Consider the following 14,951-nt stretch of genomic DNA (forward strand, 5'->3'; position numbering starts at 1 on the left):
CACACACACACACACACACATATATATATTACAAAGGAGTCAACGCTTATCAAGTCCCGGAGGCCACTAGAGGATAAAGGTTAATGAGTGTATAGTAGTCAATGGGACAATATCGTAGTAATCGTTAGTAGTGGGGATTTGGTTAACTGGATTACTTAAAGGGACGGCTCATCAAGAATTTGTTTACTTTAGACTTGAAGACGACCAAATTGTAGTCAGCTGGAAAGACGGCAAACGGAATACAGTTCCCCAGGCGTGCAGTTCTAAAAAAAAAGTTTTATCCATGGAATCTATGTTTAGGTTTAGGCACAAATAAAGAATGGGGTAAATTATTGATAGTAGTTACAGCAAGACGAGTGTTTTTTGTGAAATAAGTAGGTTTTTATTTTTTTTAAATATTTTTAGTTTTTTTCTATCCGATATTTAAAATCAATAGAATCACAAAGTTACAGCAGATAAACTTTCTTGGTTCAATTTCGAATATCTTTTGTCGTTTATCGAAAAATATTCAGTCATGAGCCTCTTTGATAAAATTAAAGTTAAAAAAAAATTATTTCTACATTAAACAAAATTCTTTCATTGCCATTTAATTAGTTTTAAACCATTTTTACATTAATTTAAGAGATCCCCTTAATTTTTTTCTATCATCTATAATATAAATCTCACCTATCTGTTTAAATGTATGTATGTATGTATGTATGTACGTATGTATGTATGTCTGCCTAAAACTTTCGACAGAGGCGACAGATTTTCACGAGATCGATATCGTTTTGAAGTGCGACCATACAGACGACAAATATCGAAAAATTGACTAAAAACATTAATTCCTTCACTCTCAACGGGGCACTTTTCTACAGGGAGGGGTTGCTTTTTTCGCCGATATTTTCGAAAGTCACCCCTCTTTTCGATTGACTCGCGTTAATTTAAACGGCAAAGACATTACGTTTTTTTACATTCTTTTCCTCCTTCGCGGTACGGGTTCGAGCCTGCCTGCCGACTACACATTTATTATTTTTCTTTTTTGCTTAACACACACCTCCAACCACCCGAGCAACGCCGGGCACCCAGGCTAGTTTGTTAATAATCCGTTCAATGGAGATAAATATAGGCATAAATAGATAGTAGTGATCCTCATCAAATCCAGAGCAACGTTGAGTGTTCTTGCTACTGTTTTAAGAATGCTGTTAGTTCAAGTTCAACTGAAGCACATGACGTCAATCTCATTGTTTTTTTTTCGTTATCTTTTTTTTTTTTTTTTTTTTGCAGAATGTCCAGATAATAAATATGGAATGAATTGCTTCTTCCACTGCCATTGCCCAGTCAATGACAAGTGCGAACACAAAAATGGTAATTGTCCATCTCAGAGATGCCACCAGGAATGGCATGGATCAGGATGTCAGCAGAGTAAGATTTTCTTGTTAAACATATTTATATTTAATAGCATCCAACTTCACACACACACACACACACACACACACACACACACACACACACACACACACACACACACACACACATATATATATATATATATATATATATATATATATATATATTAGAGTAGGGACTACTAATTGGAATCGGAATCGGGAATTGGAAAAATCGGAGCCTTTTAGGGATTGAAATCGGTATCGGAATCTGAAAAATTTGAGCCTATTTTCCGATGCGAAAATCGATTCCATTTGATTATTTTTTTTTTTATTTGATTTTGGTTTAAGAAAAATCTTCCATTGCTTGTAGTAATAATAAAATAATAAATATTTATTGATTTAAATTTCCAGTAAAAATAAAATCTCTAGATCACCCCTCCCCCTCGCAAGTGTGTTTTTACGTTTAAGAAAATATATGCACATTTATGATGCGTTTTTACAGTAATCGGGACAAAATAACACTTATATAATCAAATATTTAGAGGTTTATAAAGAATTCGAATCGGTAATTGTATCGGAATTGGAAAAAATATTGAAATCGTCTAATCACTAATATATATATATATATATATATATATATATATATATATATATATATATATATGGTATTTTGATTGCAGATTTCGTATTTATTATTATACTAAATTACCCGTGACCCGTTTGGTCAGTATGTTATATTAGCTATGGAATTAATGTATGAGCGTGATACTTGTGACGTAAAGAAAATAGTTTTTTGTGACATAACAGAAACATTCCTATAAAAGTACATTAAAATGAAAAAAAGAATATAGATAGATTTCTGAGTCGTTTTGTTTATAATTGTTTATTTTTGAAAAAAAAACTTACAACCATTGAATTATAAGTGGTTTGCCATACTTATAGGTAAATGTGCATGAACAGATACCATGATGCTTAAAGGTAAACTCAAATTTTGATATATCTTTTAATTTAAACGCGAAAAAAAACAAAAACAAAAAACAATTGGGACGCTGAAAACGTACACAGTAAAACAATACGTTTTATTGTCGCGTTGATTATTTATTTGTAACGCCAATTAAAAAACATGTTTCGTAGTTATTTATTTATGTTGGTAGTGTATGATTTTTTTTAAAGAAAGGTGTATTAAAAAATGGAGGATAAATTTAAAAACAAAATGAAGGCGGTGGGTAAATCGTCGTTGTAAAATGCTCTTATGGTTGTCAACGGGTTAAAGCAGATTTATTTGTAAGAAAATTGCGTTAAAATAATTTTAACGTAATACAGAAATGAACGATGTAAAAGGAAATGCAGAAAGTATTAACAATTATTTATTTAGATAATTAAAACGCGAAAAAACCCCCCAAACAATTAAGACGCTGAAAACGTACATAATTAAACAATACGTTTTATTGTCGCGTTGATTATTTGTTTATGTACGCATGCGCAACCGGAAGTCGTACACCGGATGTTGGGTTACAACACCCGTTACAAGGTCATTTGAGTTTTATAGTTATATCGATTATATTGGACCCAATGTATAGTAATGAATTAAAAAGATAGAGATATTAGGTTGGTGCAAAAATAATGTTGCTTTTTGACGTTTAAGTATATATAAAAACGACATTATTTTTTGCACCAACCTAATATCGTTATCTATCCTATATTATATAAAAGGAACTTTATGGGTCTCTCTGTCTGTGATTTCGATCCCTATAGCTTCGAAAATGGCTGGACCGATTTTTATAAAAAAATTGGCACAAATGTTCTTTCTGTGTCTGGAAATGTTCTCAACTAGATTATGTATCGGAATAGCTCTGATAAGTATCGATAATCGATAATCGATAATCGAAAAAAATCCGATGAAAGAAGGAACATGCGATTTTAACCAAAGTTAACACCTTATACAGCCTAACATCACAAGTGAATTTGGGTATATATATATATATATACCCAAATTCACATTTATATATATATATATATATATATATATATATATATATATATATATATATATATATATATATATAAACGAGATTATTTTTGCACCAATCAGATACATGAAAATTTGGAATTAAATTCAGTCAATTAAAAAAAAAAATTACGACAAATTTATTCGACAAAGAATAAAAGAAGCTGAGATTAAGAAAGATATTCCATGCTGTCGTTAGAACAAATGACGAAATATAAACGCACAATTGTAAAATCCAAAGCTATGAAGAAACGTATAAACGAGATGGAGAGCTTTAATATTCAAACGTATGTAAATGAGGTTAATGGATTCTTGTTATAGTGTGGGAATTGAAATTCACAGGCTAATTCAATTATCGCCCTTTGACCCTAATAACCAGAGAGCGACACAGCCACGCCAGTTTCTGTTCTGTCTATCTCTCCCTCTTTTCTGCTGAACCCTCAACCAGCCCAGATGTGACGATATCGCACTCCTGGTTGGCATTGCCAATCATTCAGCGCTCTTGACTAACCCGTCAGCCTATCATCAAATACTAACACAAGTAACGTTACTTAATCCTCTCTGCCCAACGGACTCTTATTTCAGAGGTATACTCCATCTTCAGTGTGTTGTTTTCTTTCTTTTTTTCCTTTTCTTCTTTCTTTCCATGTTGTAAAGTTGGAAAAAGAAGTCTGTTTGTAAAGAGCCACGCGTTGTATTTAGCGGTTGTATTTTGAAATGTTTGAACTGTGCGTAGGCAACGCGAGAATAACGTCCAAGAAGATGGAGTATACCTCTGAAATATATTTGTGATGAATTTCAATCAAGTAAAATATTTGTTTATTTTCCTAATATTACGTTGTGATTTGGCTTTCAAGCGCATTTCATGCGTATTTTATTTTATTCAAATTAAAACAATGTTTCTATATGAACTCTCATCCAAACTTCCACAAAAAAACACTCGTCTAGCTAAAACCACTATCAATAATTTTCTCTACTCTTTATCTGTGCTTTAACCTAAATGTAAATTTCATAACCAAAGCTTCTTCTTAGAACCGCACACCTGTGGAACTCTATTCCGTCTCCCTGCTTTTCAGTGTACTACAATATGTTTATGTTCAAGTCCAATGTAAACAAGTTCTTGATGAGTTGTCTCTTTAAGTAATCCAATTCACCAAATTTACACTGCTAATGATTACGACGATATTGTCCCTTTGACTATCGTACATTCATTAACCCTTATTCTCGAGTGGTCTCTGTGCCTTGATAAGTGGTGACTCCTTTATAAAAAAAAAAACAAAAAAAACAAATAGATAGTTTGCCAAGTATTGAAATTATAAGGGCGACTCTAAAGATAAATCCTCCTATTTTTTATAACTGAAAATATTGAAGAGCTCCCAAGTCATTAATGGTACCAATCAAACGGAGGACCTGTTGTATATCAGAATTGACATTTTGGCATAGTCACCATCATTCTCAATGCAATTTTGCCAGCGATGAACGACGGCTGTGTATGGGCGTCCGGAGCGCACATTGTCACCGCTCTCGCACAACCGGATGATGATATACAAGAGTCAGAAAAGTGAGATTTGAATAGCCAACACACTAAAAAAAAAAAAAGAAAAAAAAATCTGTATTGCAAAACTGCTTGGGCTGCCCAGACGGCATTACCCTGTAGAGGCGCCTCTGGCGATGAGCAAAAAAACGTTTTTTTTTTTTTTTTTTTTTTTTTAACTCTTTTTCACCCCCAAAAAGCATATTGCCACTTTGGATCGTGTCTAACAGGAGACTGTGGGGAGTTGAGAAGCGGAATGTCTGTTTATATTAGATTTAAACTTCCGCAGATTAGTACAATCAGGGAAGCAGGAAACAAGGAGGGTATTCCAAAGTCTAGCAGTCAGAAGGAAGAAACTATCAGAGTAGAAGGCTTCCCGGCATCTATGAGACTCAACAGTGACGGGGTGAGATTTTGCTGCTTGTTGGGTTAGTCAAGTGTATGTACGTCAGGGGACCTCACGTTCATACATATTCTAACCCTTTCTCAAAGGGAGAAGGTAAAGCCTGGGAAAGTGGACTTTCTAGAACTGCACAAGACCAGAGACATACCTCAGCCAACAGGGAATAAGACATATCAACTGTTGGATTTGGTGCCGATATGAAACCCGATAGCTGATGGCTTAAACAGGTATAAAACTGAAGCTCATCGCGTTGGGCGTAAGTTTATTTTCTTTCTGCGCATGCGTACAGCTAGGTGTATCAGAATTTTTGGCCAAGTCGCCATAACAAACATTTTTTTGAATAGACACCTATACGTCTATTAGATTATAACAATATGGAAATGTAATTTAAACCCGTAAATTTTATTTCAATAAAATGAGCAAAGACCAAATTTTAATATCATAAAAGCTTTAATAGAGAAATAAACAATTTTATTTATTTTTTCCTTGGATTTCTTCACTTATAATTTCACGGAATGTCGAACAAATAACACGAGTTGAATCTTATGATATTTATTTAACTGGCAAAACATCACTTACCTGTTCCACATGACTAAGATATGCTTTCTTTTAATCTTCCTGTATGAGAATTTATTCATATTTATGTATTATAATCCATGTATTTTTTAAATGGAAGGATTTTTCAACCACATGTCACGGTAAATCGTCGTATCGATAATACTAGTTTATCGTCCATTTAAGAAACCGGGTGTTAAGATTCTCACTTTGTTATGTACGGAAGCCTATAAGTGTAAAAAAACACAAATTCAGAAACGTTAGTAATCTCGATATGGGATTATATTCCTTCAAATTTTCCACTTTTAAAGGGAGATAACTTATCGTCCTTTTTTTACTGTTGGCGTTTTTATGCTATCATACGTGAAAACTGGTATATTTTATTTTTGGATTTACACGGATTACAGATTAACGAGCATAGTAAATGTAATATTTTTTTTTAATATCTCAAAGAAATACCTGAATTTTTGATTTATTATACTATAAATCTGCATTATTCGGTATCGTCTTTTTTTATATCGAAACAAAGGAAACCAAAAATTAAATATAAAAATATACACTGACCGAAAAATATTGTCTGGAAAATTCTAAACAAAAAATAAGCTTCCACTTAAAAAAAAACAAAGAAAAAAAAACAACGTGGTTATCGAAAAAAAAAAAGATTTACACTTTAGACTTTACAGGTAAATTTGCACATAACTGTTCTTTTTTGTTTTAAAGTTGATTATTTTATTTATTGATGTTTTATCTTCAATTTGTGATATATAAAACTTGTGCACAAAAATTAATTATTAAAATTCTCATATACATTTCAAAATGGAGGGGGTGAATTCATAAAACAACGTTTGTCTAAAATATTATATTCAGTTTATTGGAAAGAGCATAAAATTTCACATTCACCCTGAAAAAAAAACGTAAAAATTGAACAAATAGAAAAATTTTGATAGATTTTTAAAGTTTAAAAATTGAAAAATATTCAGCTCGTAAAAATCAATTGATTTTAAGTAAAAAAAAACGACTGCCTGAACGCACGCACGCACGCACGCACGCACGCACGCACTTTGTAAACACTGTTTTTTAAAAAATGAAAAATAATATTTCTATTATTTTTTAAGCAACTTAAATAGTTTATTTTGGAAGTATATTCTATAAAGAAAATAAATAACCCACTTTAGAAAGAGAAATTACGAGTTTTTGTTATATTTTATTCGCAGTTTTCTGTTAGGGGTGTCAAAAATTCCCCCAAAATTCTGATACATCTAGCGTACAGCGGAGTCAACTTCGTAATTCCGTTATATTTTCCCAATCACCGATATGTAATATATACAGTATACGTTCCGATTAATCCAGGCTGGTGTACGTGATGTTCTTCCCTTTAGAGATGGCGGCACAATTTCACCTCGATATTAAATTAGGTCGTAGAACGACCGACTCTTTGAATTGTCGGGAAGAGAAGAAAGGGAGGAATAAAAGGGGGAAGAAAGAGGAATGCGATCTCTGCCAAGATTTGAGATTTACTCCAGTGATATCTTTTTGCGATTCTAATATTTAGTTGAAAGTTGAGATTTTTTTTTTTTACTCACGTTTACTCCAAACAAGGCATGTCGCCACTTGCACGTAAACGGGGCTACCACTTGGGACTATGCCTAATAAATATTAACAAGATGTTGGGTTACGTTATATTTAAAATTCTGCATATCAGTACAGCAAGGGAAGCGGGTAGCAAGAAGGGAATTCCAAAGTCTATCTGTTCGAAGAAAAAAAACTATTAGAGTCGAAAGCTTTCTGGTATTTAGGGAACTCCGTGAAGAGGTGTGATTTTGTTGCTAAGCGGGTTTGTCAGGGATATGTACGTCAAGAGGGCACAAGTGCAACGTTCATCAGAACATATTCCATTCAAATATTTGTAAAACAGACACAGAGATGCAACATTGCGGCGATGAGGCAGGGGTTGGAGCTTTGTTGACAAAGTGGGATCCATTAGATTGAAACTCTTTGTTTTTTAATCCTCTCCAAGAGGGAAGGACTGGTGGTAGATGCACCAGACCAGATGTGGCAACAATATTCCATGGATTAGCGAATGGTGCCTTGCAGAGGTACAGGATACTCTCAGGTGTGATTTGTCTTCTAGCTCGATAGAGGGAACCCACCTTCTTTGCAGCAGCCTTTGCAATGTCCTCAACGTATTTGCTCCAGTTCATATTGCTTGTGAATGTTAAGCCGAAGAGTTTGAAGGAAGAATTCCCAGGTAGCGTGTTATTTGTAATTGATATCGGTGGTTGGAGAGGCGTTTTGTAATTGTTAAATGAGAGCAGCTTAGTCTTACTAGCATTAAATGTTGATTAGTATAACAGGGATGAACTAAGGCCCACACACCTTTGAGGTGTCCAAGTTTTTTTTTTATGATACCGGAGACATGAAAAGGATAATTTTCAGATCATCAAGTGTGGCTTCAGTCTGCACAGGGAAATTTAGGATGGAGTTGTTGGCTTTAAGGTAAAGTTTAAGTCGAATCATCGGGCAAGTAGTTCAGCCTTTTCGGTTGGCGGGCATGCAACCTTCTGGTTCTTGGATAGTGCAGAAATTATTGATTGCCTTTTATTCACTACACTAATATAATATTTAATAAAATATAGACATTTATCAGGAGTAGGATGCGGATTTTATTAAAAAAATGTAAATTTGGGCAATAAATCACGGAAACAGAGTAATTTGTGTACAGTTTATAAATGTTTACATTCGGTTTATTTATCAGGCTCTACGCGGTATTGGGCACTTTAAAAAGAATATTGGCTTATAGTATCTTTTATAAATGTATTTGAACTTGTTTAACTGCCGTACAAACGGTCGGGTTTCAATCCTAGCTTGAGGTAGTTGCCTGTCTAGCCGCACTGATGAGCTGTGAAACAGCGAAACAGTACTGTATGTGGATGACTATATATATATATATATATATATATATATATATATATATATATATATAAGGGGCTTCTTCAGTCTTTGACAGACTATGGACACCCAAAAACCACGTGAAATTTTTGTGTCAGGAGGTACGCAATATATATATATATATATGTTTTTTATTATCGTTTTATCTGTTTGGCTACATATGTTTCAGATGTTGGACCATGTTGACGATTCAACAGCCTCGTCAGGCCTCGTAAAACGGTAATAAAAAATAAAACACATATTTGCTCTACAGTAGTATTGAGCACTCTCTTCAAGTTTTTACTAATTACCAGTTTTACCATATATATATATATATATATATATATATATATATTGCGCACCCCTATATATACATATATATATATACATATCCGTCTCTTTATGAATATATATATATATATATATATATATATATATATATATATATATATATATATATATCATTGGTAGTATTGTTTACTAGCAAAAAAAAAATGTAAATTTGACTTATACTTTCGGTGAATGTTTTTGACTGATACTTTCAGAGATATTCTTGGTCTGATGATGTGATTTTACCTAGCAGGGTGGTCACTGAAACATATTTGAATATGTGTAGCCACTAGTTTTCATATTCAACATATTCATATATATATATATATATATATATATATATATATATATATATATCTCCCTGTCTTTTTGAATTTCAAACGACTGTACTGTTTACGTTTCTGAAATGGAACCAATTCCATTACATCAAAAATATATTTTCAAATTTTTGTACTCGTGTTTTACTTTCTTTATTTCATTCATCCACAGGAAGTCTCGAAATAAAGATGAAATGTTGATGAACCTATTACTTGGTTTATCCTATTTTTATTTCTCCCTCGCCCTGTCTCGCTATATAAACACACACACACACACACACACACACACACACACACACACACACACACACACACACACATATATATACGGTAAATTATAAAATATATAACTTACTACCTAGCTCTACCTATGTATTGAGCACTGTTGAAGAAAATACTTTACGCATAAATTTATACTTTCGTATATTAATTTATGTGATTACATGAAGTAGTCATATATATATATATATATATATATATATATATATATATATATATATATATTAAGTAATGTGATTTATAATTTAAAAATTAAAAAAAAAAATTAAATTTAAAAATCAAATTTTAATTAAATTAAAAATCAGTTTCTTATGAAACTGATTTTTAATTTAATTAAAATTTGATTTTTAAATTTAAAAATTTTTTAAATTATAAATCACATTACTTAATATTGAATTAGCTCTAGGACATTTAACTATCGAGCTTATTATATATCTAAATTACAACGAGCACTTTCTATTTCCTGTATTTTAATTAAACTAGTAATTTCACTGTTACATTAAAATACACTTAGCTCTTTAGACTATTGTTCTAATCTCCTTTAAATTATATATATATATATATATATATATATATATATATATAGTCATCGACATATAGTACTGTTTCGTTGTATTACAACTCATCGGTGCCGCTAGACTAGCAATTCTCCCAAACCGAGGATTGAACCTAGAACCATCGCGTTGACAATAGGCAGTTCTACCAATCGACCCACGGGAGTGATGCCCGCAAATGTCTGTTTTTTAATAAATATTCGTCTGTCACTTTTATAGTACCCAAACCGCTTATTTACAAGCAAACAGCGAGCCTCGTATTTTTCAGTCAATTAAGTAGCGGGCGAGATTATTTACGACAGTGCTCTATCCAAATAGGGGGTAGCTTATAGTTAGTGAATATTTCGAAACCAGATGTATTACATTATATTTTAGTTATATGAAATACGTCTTACTCGTGTTTCGTTAAACACGAAACATATACATTCCTCAGAAAAAGTGTTGTATAATGTATATATATATATATATATATGTACATTATATATCACTTTTTTCTGAGGAATGTATGTACATTATATATCACTTTTTTCTGAGGAATGTATGTACATTATATATCACTTTTTTCTGAGGAATGTATGTACATTATATATCACTTTTTTCTGAGGAATGTATGTACATTATATATCACTTTTTTCTGAGGAATGTATGTACATTATATATCACTTTTTTCTGAGGAATGTATGTACATTATATATCACTTTTTTTCTGGGGAATGTATATGTTTTATTTACACACACACACACATATATATATATATATACATATATATATATATATATATATATATATTATTTAATGACGACTTTTAGGATGATAACGTTTTATTTGCGTTATATCTTTATTGTGTCTCTTCAGGACTTGCTCGCCTTTTCCATCCACCAACTGTTGCTGTTCATGGCTGTCAGAATGCAACGGTCTCCTGGAACGCCTGGACCGAGAATATCGATGTTGGAGTGACCAATATCAGTGCTTACATGTGGGTAAATTTTTTGATGCACACACACACACACACACACACACACACACACACACACACGCACGCACGCACGCACGCACGCACGCACGCACGCACATATATTAGCAAAAGTACACGTTGTTGACTGGGTTCAAAAACAGCCTTCAGCAAATGGACTCTGATTTATGAAAGTATGATAGGTTATGAAAAGGAAGGGTTATATGATGACTTCGAATTTGGGGGTATCAAAACCAAAGCAAAATATGATGAAAATAAAAAATAAAATAGATAAACCCCATAATTTATTATACCATACCTGTTCACACTTATCACAATATTCTGTGGATCTATATTAAAAAAAACCTTGTTAAACTTTGTGACATATTTCCATTCTATGGAGGTCAGGTGCGAACGAACACCCCATAATTTTATTATACCATATTTCTTCAAACTGAAACATAATTATCAAAGTATACTTACGCAGATAGATATGAAAAGTATTTATTAAAGTTTGTGCCTATTTCCATTCTATGGAGGCCAGGCGCGAACACAGACCCCACAATTTTATTATACCATCCCTATTTAAGTTAAAACATACTTATCAAAGTATTCTTATGTACATCTATATCAAAAACACTTGTGAACGTTTTTTTTATGTTGAAATATTTTTTTACATACTTTGTGGACCAGGCGCGACCGCAGACCCCACAATTTTAATGATCTACCATTCTGCCAGATCAAACATACGCATTCCCGTGTCTCGATACATCTTCTATCATTATATGTAATCAGTTTTTAAAATAGTCAACCATATAGGAACCTATTCGTTACCACACACACACACACACACACACACACACACACACACACACACACACACACACACAGACATTCAGCTTTATATTATATATATATATATATATATATATATATATATATATATAATGCCACTCATTAATGAAACAGCTGTAATGGAAAAATCCAGGAAATAAACGAAGTTTATAAAAAAGAAAACGTGAGTCTTTGAATTGTTAAGAAAACTTTGTACAATATATACATATATATATATATATATATATATATATATATATATATATATATATATATATTATTTTTAAAATGTAATTATCCACTAATAAATACTACTACTACTACTACTGCTACTACTACTACTACTAATAATAATAATAATAATAAATATATAATAATAAACCCAGTTAAATAAATAAAATAATATATATACTGCTCCCCATGTGGGGGTACCAAATTGGTTAAAAGGGAAAATTATTCCCAACTCGCATTTAGGTAAAAATGCACTTTCGTAAATAATTGAATTCATTCAAAACATATTGCTAAAACCAAAAAAACAAAACAACATCTCTCTCTCTCTCTCTCTCTCTCTCTCTCTCTCTCTCTCTATATATATATATATATATATATATATATATATATATATATATATATATATTTAAGTGATGGTTGTGTAGTTCCAACGAGAGAAAAAATGTATATCTAAAGGGTATAGCCATCAACAATTGTGGCTTTTTCAGTATTTTATTATCATTTTTTATTTAAAAAAAATTTTAATACGCGTTTCAAACTTTGATCAGCTCTCTTCAGATATTTTTTTATAAAGGTTTTTTAAGTGAAATATTGAAATGTTATTTTGGAAAACATTTTTATATCTGATAACTCTGAGTGTGTTTTTCAGAGCAATTTCTGTCTCAGACCTTCTGTCTCCAATAGTTCGCGTGTTGTGGGGTCCAATCAGATTTAAGTTCATTTGGTGTGGAGGGTGCTTTTGGGTCCATTTGGTAAAGAATTTTATGGTGTTATATATATATATATATATATATATATACATACATATACATATACATATATATATATATATATATATATCAAATTTGACATGAATCGAAACCGATATATATATATATATATATATATATATATATATATATATATATATATATATATCAAATATGACATGAATCGAAACCGAAAGCAAAACTTATGAAGAATTCTTGGTAAAATTTATTACAAAAAAGAAATAGGTCATAACAATTAAACGACAGACGCTCGGAAGAAAAAAGCTGTAAGTGTAACTCACAAAATTGTATTAATATATAGGTATATCCATATCTATAGATAGATAGATAGATAGATAGATAGAACAAACAAATGACAAAAGTCTGTATTCCAAATTTCATGATGTTGACCATCTTACAATTTATTCTTTTAATTACGTAGGCATTTACAATTCTTGACAGCAACTGTTTTGGAGCGGAAAATCATTCATTTAATTATTATATCAATCAATGAATCTATTTTGCCCTTAACTCATCAGAAGAAATAGCAACTTGTTAAATCTATCTTTAAATTTACACTCAGTGGCCCCAATATAAGTTCTGGGTCTATAATTATCCATTACTTCCCATTTATATATTATCTTCTGACGGACATCATTTCTACAGTTGCAAAGTGAATTTTCATTCTATTTTTTGATTAATTAATAAACCTTCTTCATTGATTTCTTTGTCTATATTTGCACTGTTAGAACTTATAGTTTTCATTAAGTTAGTGGTTGTAGAAAACGATAATTTAACATTATTTTCTTAGATTAGTTTCTGTTTCAATATTTTTTAATTATAATGGAGTATGATCCCGCACAGTCAGGAGATTCTCTTTATAAACGATACTAATAAGAACTGACAAATCAAATTAATTCACGTTCTGCTACCAACCAATCAGAAACCAGAATTGCTCCATAAATATTAAACCTTTTCTGTAGCAACTTCGCATGTTTTCTTCGTATCAACTTGGGAAGAATCTTTTGCTCTGTGGCTTCCAACTCAACAACTGTCTACTGAGAACCACTCACCCCAAGGACTTGTGTAGAACAACGAACTTCAATCTCTGGTCCCCCCTCGCCAATCTTTCACGAAAAACACCCGTCTAGCTGAATCCACTGTGAAAAATTTCCCCCACTCTATATCTGTGCCTAAATCAAAACGCAGATTCCATGAACAAAGCTTCTTTCTTAGAACTGCACGCCTGTGGAACTCTGTTCCGTCTGCCTGCTTCCCTCCGGACTACAACTTGGTTGTCTTCAAGTCCAATGTTAACAAATTCCTAATGAACCGCCCCCTTAAGTAAACATTTCAGCAAATCTCCTCACTAACGTAATGTACTTGCAATAACCCTTATCCCTGAGTGGCTTCCGGGCCTTGATAAGTGGTGATCACTGTGTAAAAAAAAAAAAAAAAAAAAAAGAACCATCGGAAACTGTTCTGAATTTAAACATGGCTTACAAGTCTAGAAACTCTGGATAATTTTTGTTGATAATTTGAAAGAATTTGTCCAGCAAATCATTTTTTTATGTGTGCGCTATAAGGCGAATTTAACCGAATGCATTTTTTACGTCTATCGTTCTTGTTATTTTTATTTTCGTTATTATTTTGAGAGATTCTTACATTGTTTTATTCCTAATTATTTTTAGAAGTTTAATTTTTTATACGTTTTTTTTCTTACGATTAGATTCACCCATTGCCGTATTGCATGAAATAACATGTGATGTTTTCCATTTTGTTTCCTTATTGTTTCAATTAATATTTTATTTAATTTTTAATATACTTTATTTCACCTCTATATCATGATCTCGCTATTGCTTAATTATAATACTCTTTATTAGAGTAACCCCCGCCTTTACCAACCA

At 31.8% G+C, this 14,951-nt stretch overlaps 1 protein-coding gene across 2 annotated transcripts in view; it reads left to right on the plus strand.

Moving 5' to 3' along the window:
• Nucleotides 1-14,951, plus strand: part of LOC145241573 (receptor-type tyrosine-protein phosphatase kappa-like) — a 69,608-nt gene that overhangs the window by 13,241 nt on the left and 41,416 nt on the right. For both annotated transcript variants that reach the window (XM_080104655.1, XM_080104654.1), the window contains exons 3-4: nt 1,267-1,404; nt 11,134-11,254. In XM_080104655.1, coding sequence (XP_079960781.1) covers nt 1,267-1,404; nt 11,134-11,254 — 259 coding nt within the window. The remainder of the gene's footprint in view (nt 1-1,266; nt 1,405-11,133; nt 11,255-14,951) is intronic.

Source organism: Euprymna scolopes, chromosome 20 (assembly GCF_053919585.1).
Source record: "Euprymna scolopes isolate OS-2025 chromosome 20, ASM5391958v1, whole genome shotgun sequence".
Lineage (NCBI taxonomy): Eukaryota > Metazoa > Mollusca > Cephalopoda > Sepiida > Sepiolidae > Euprymna > Euprymna scolopes.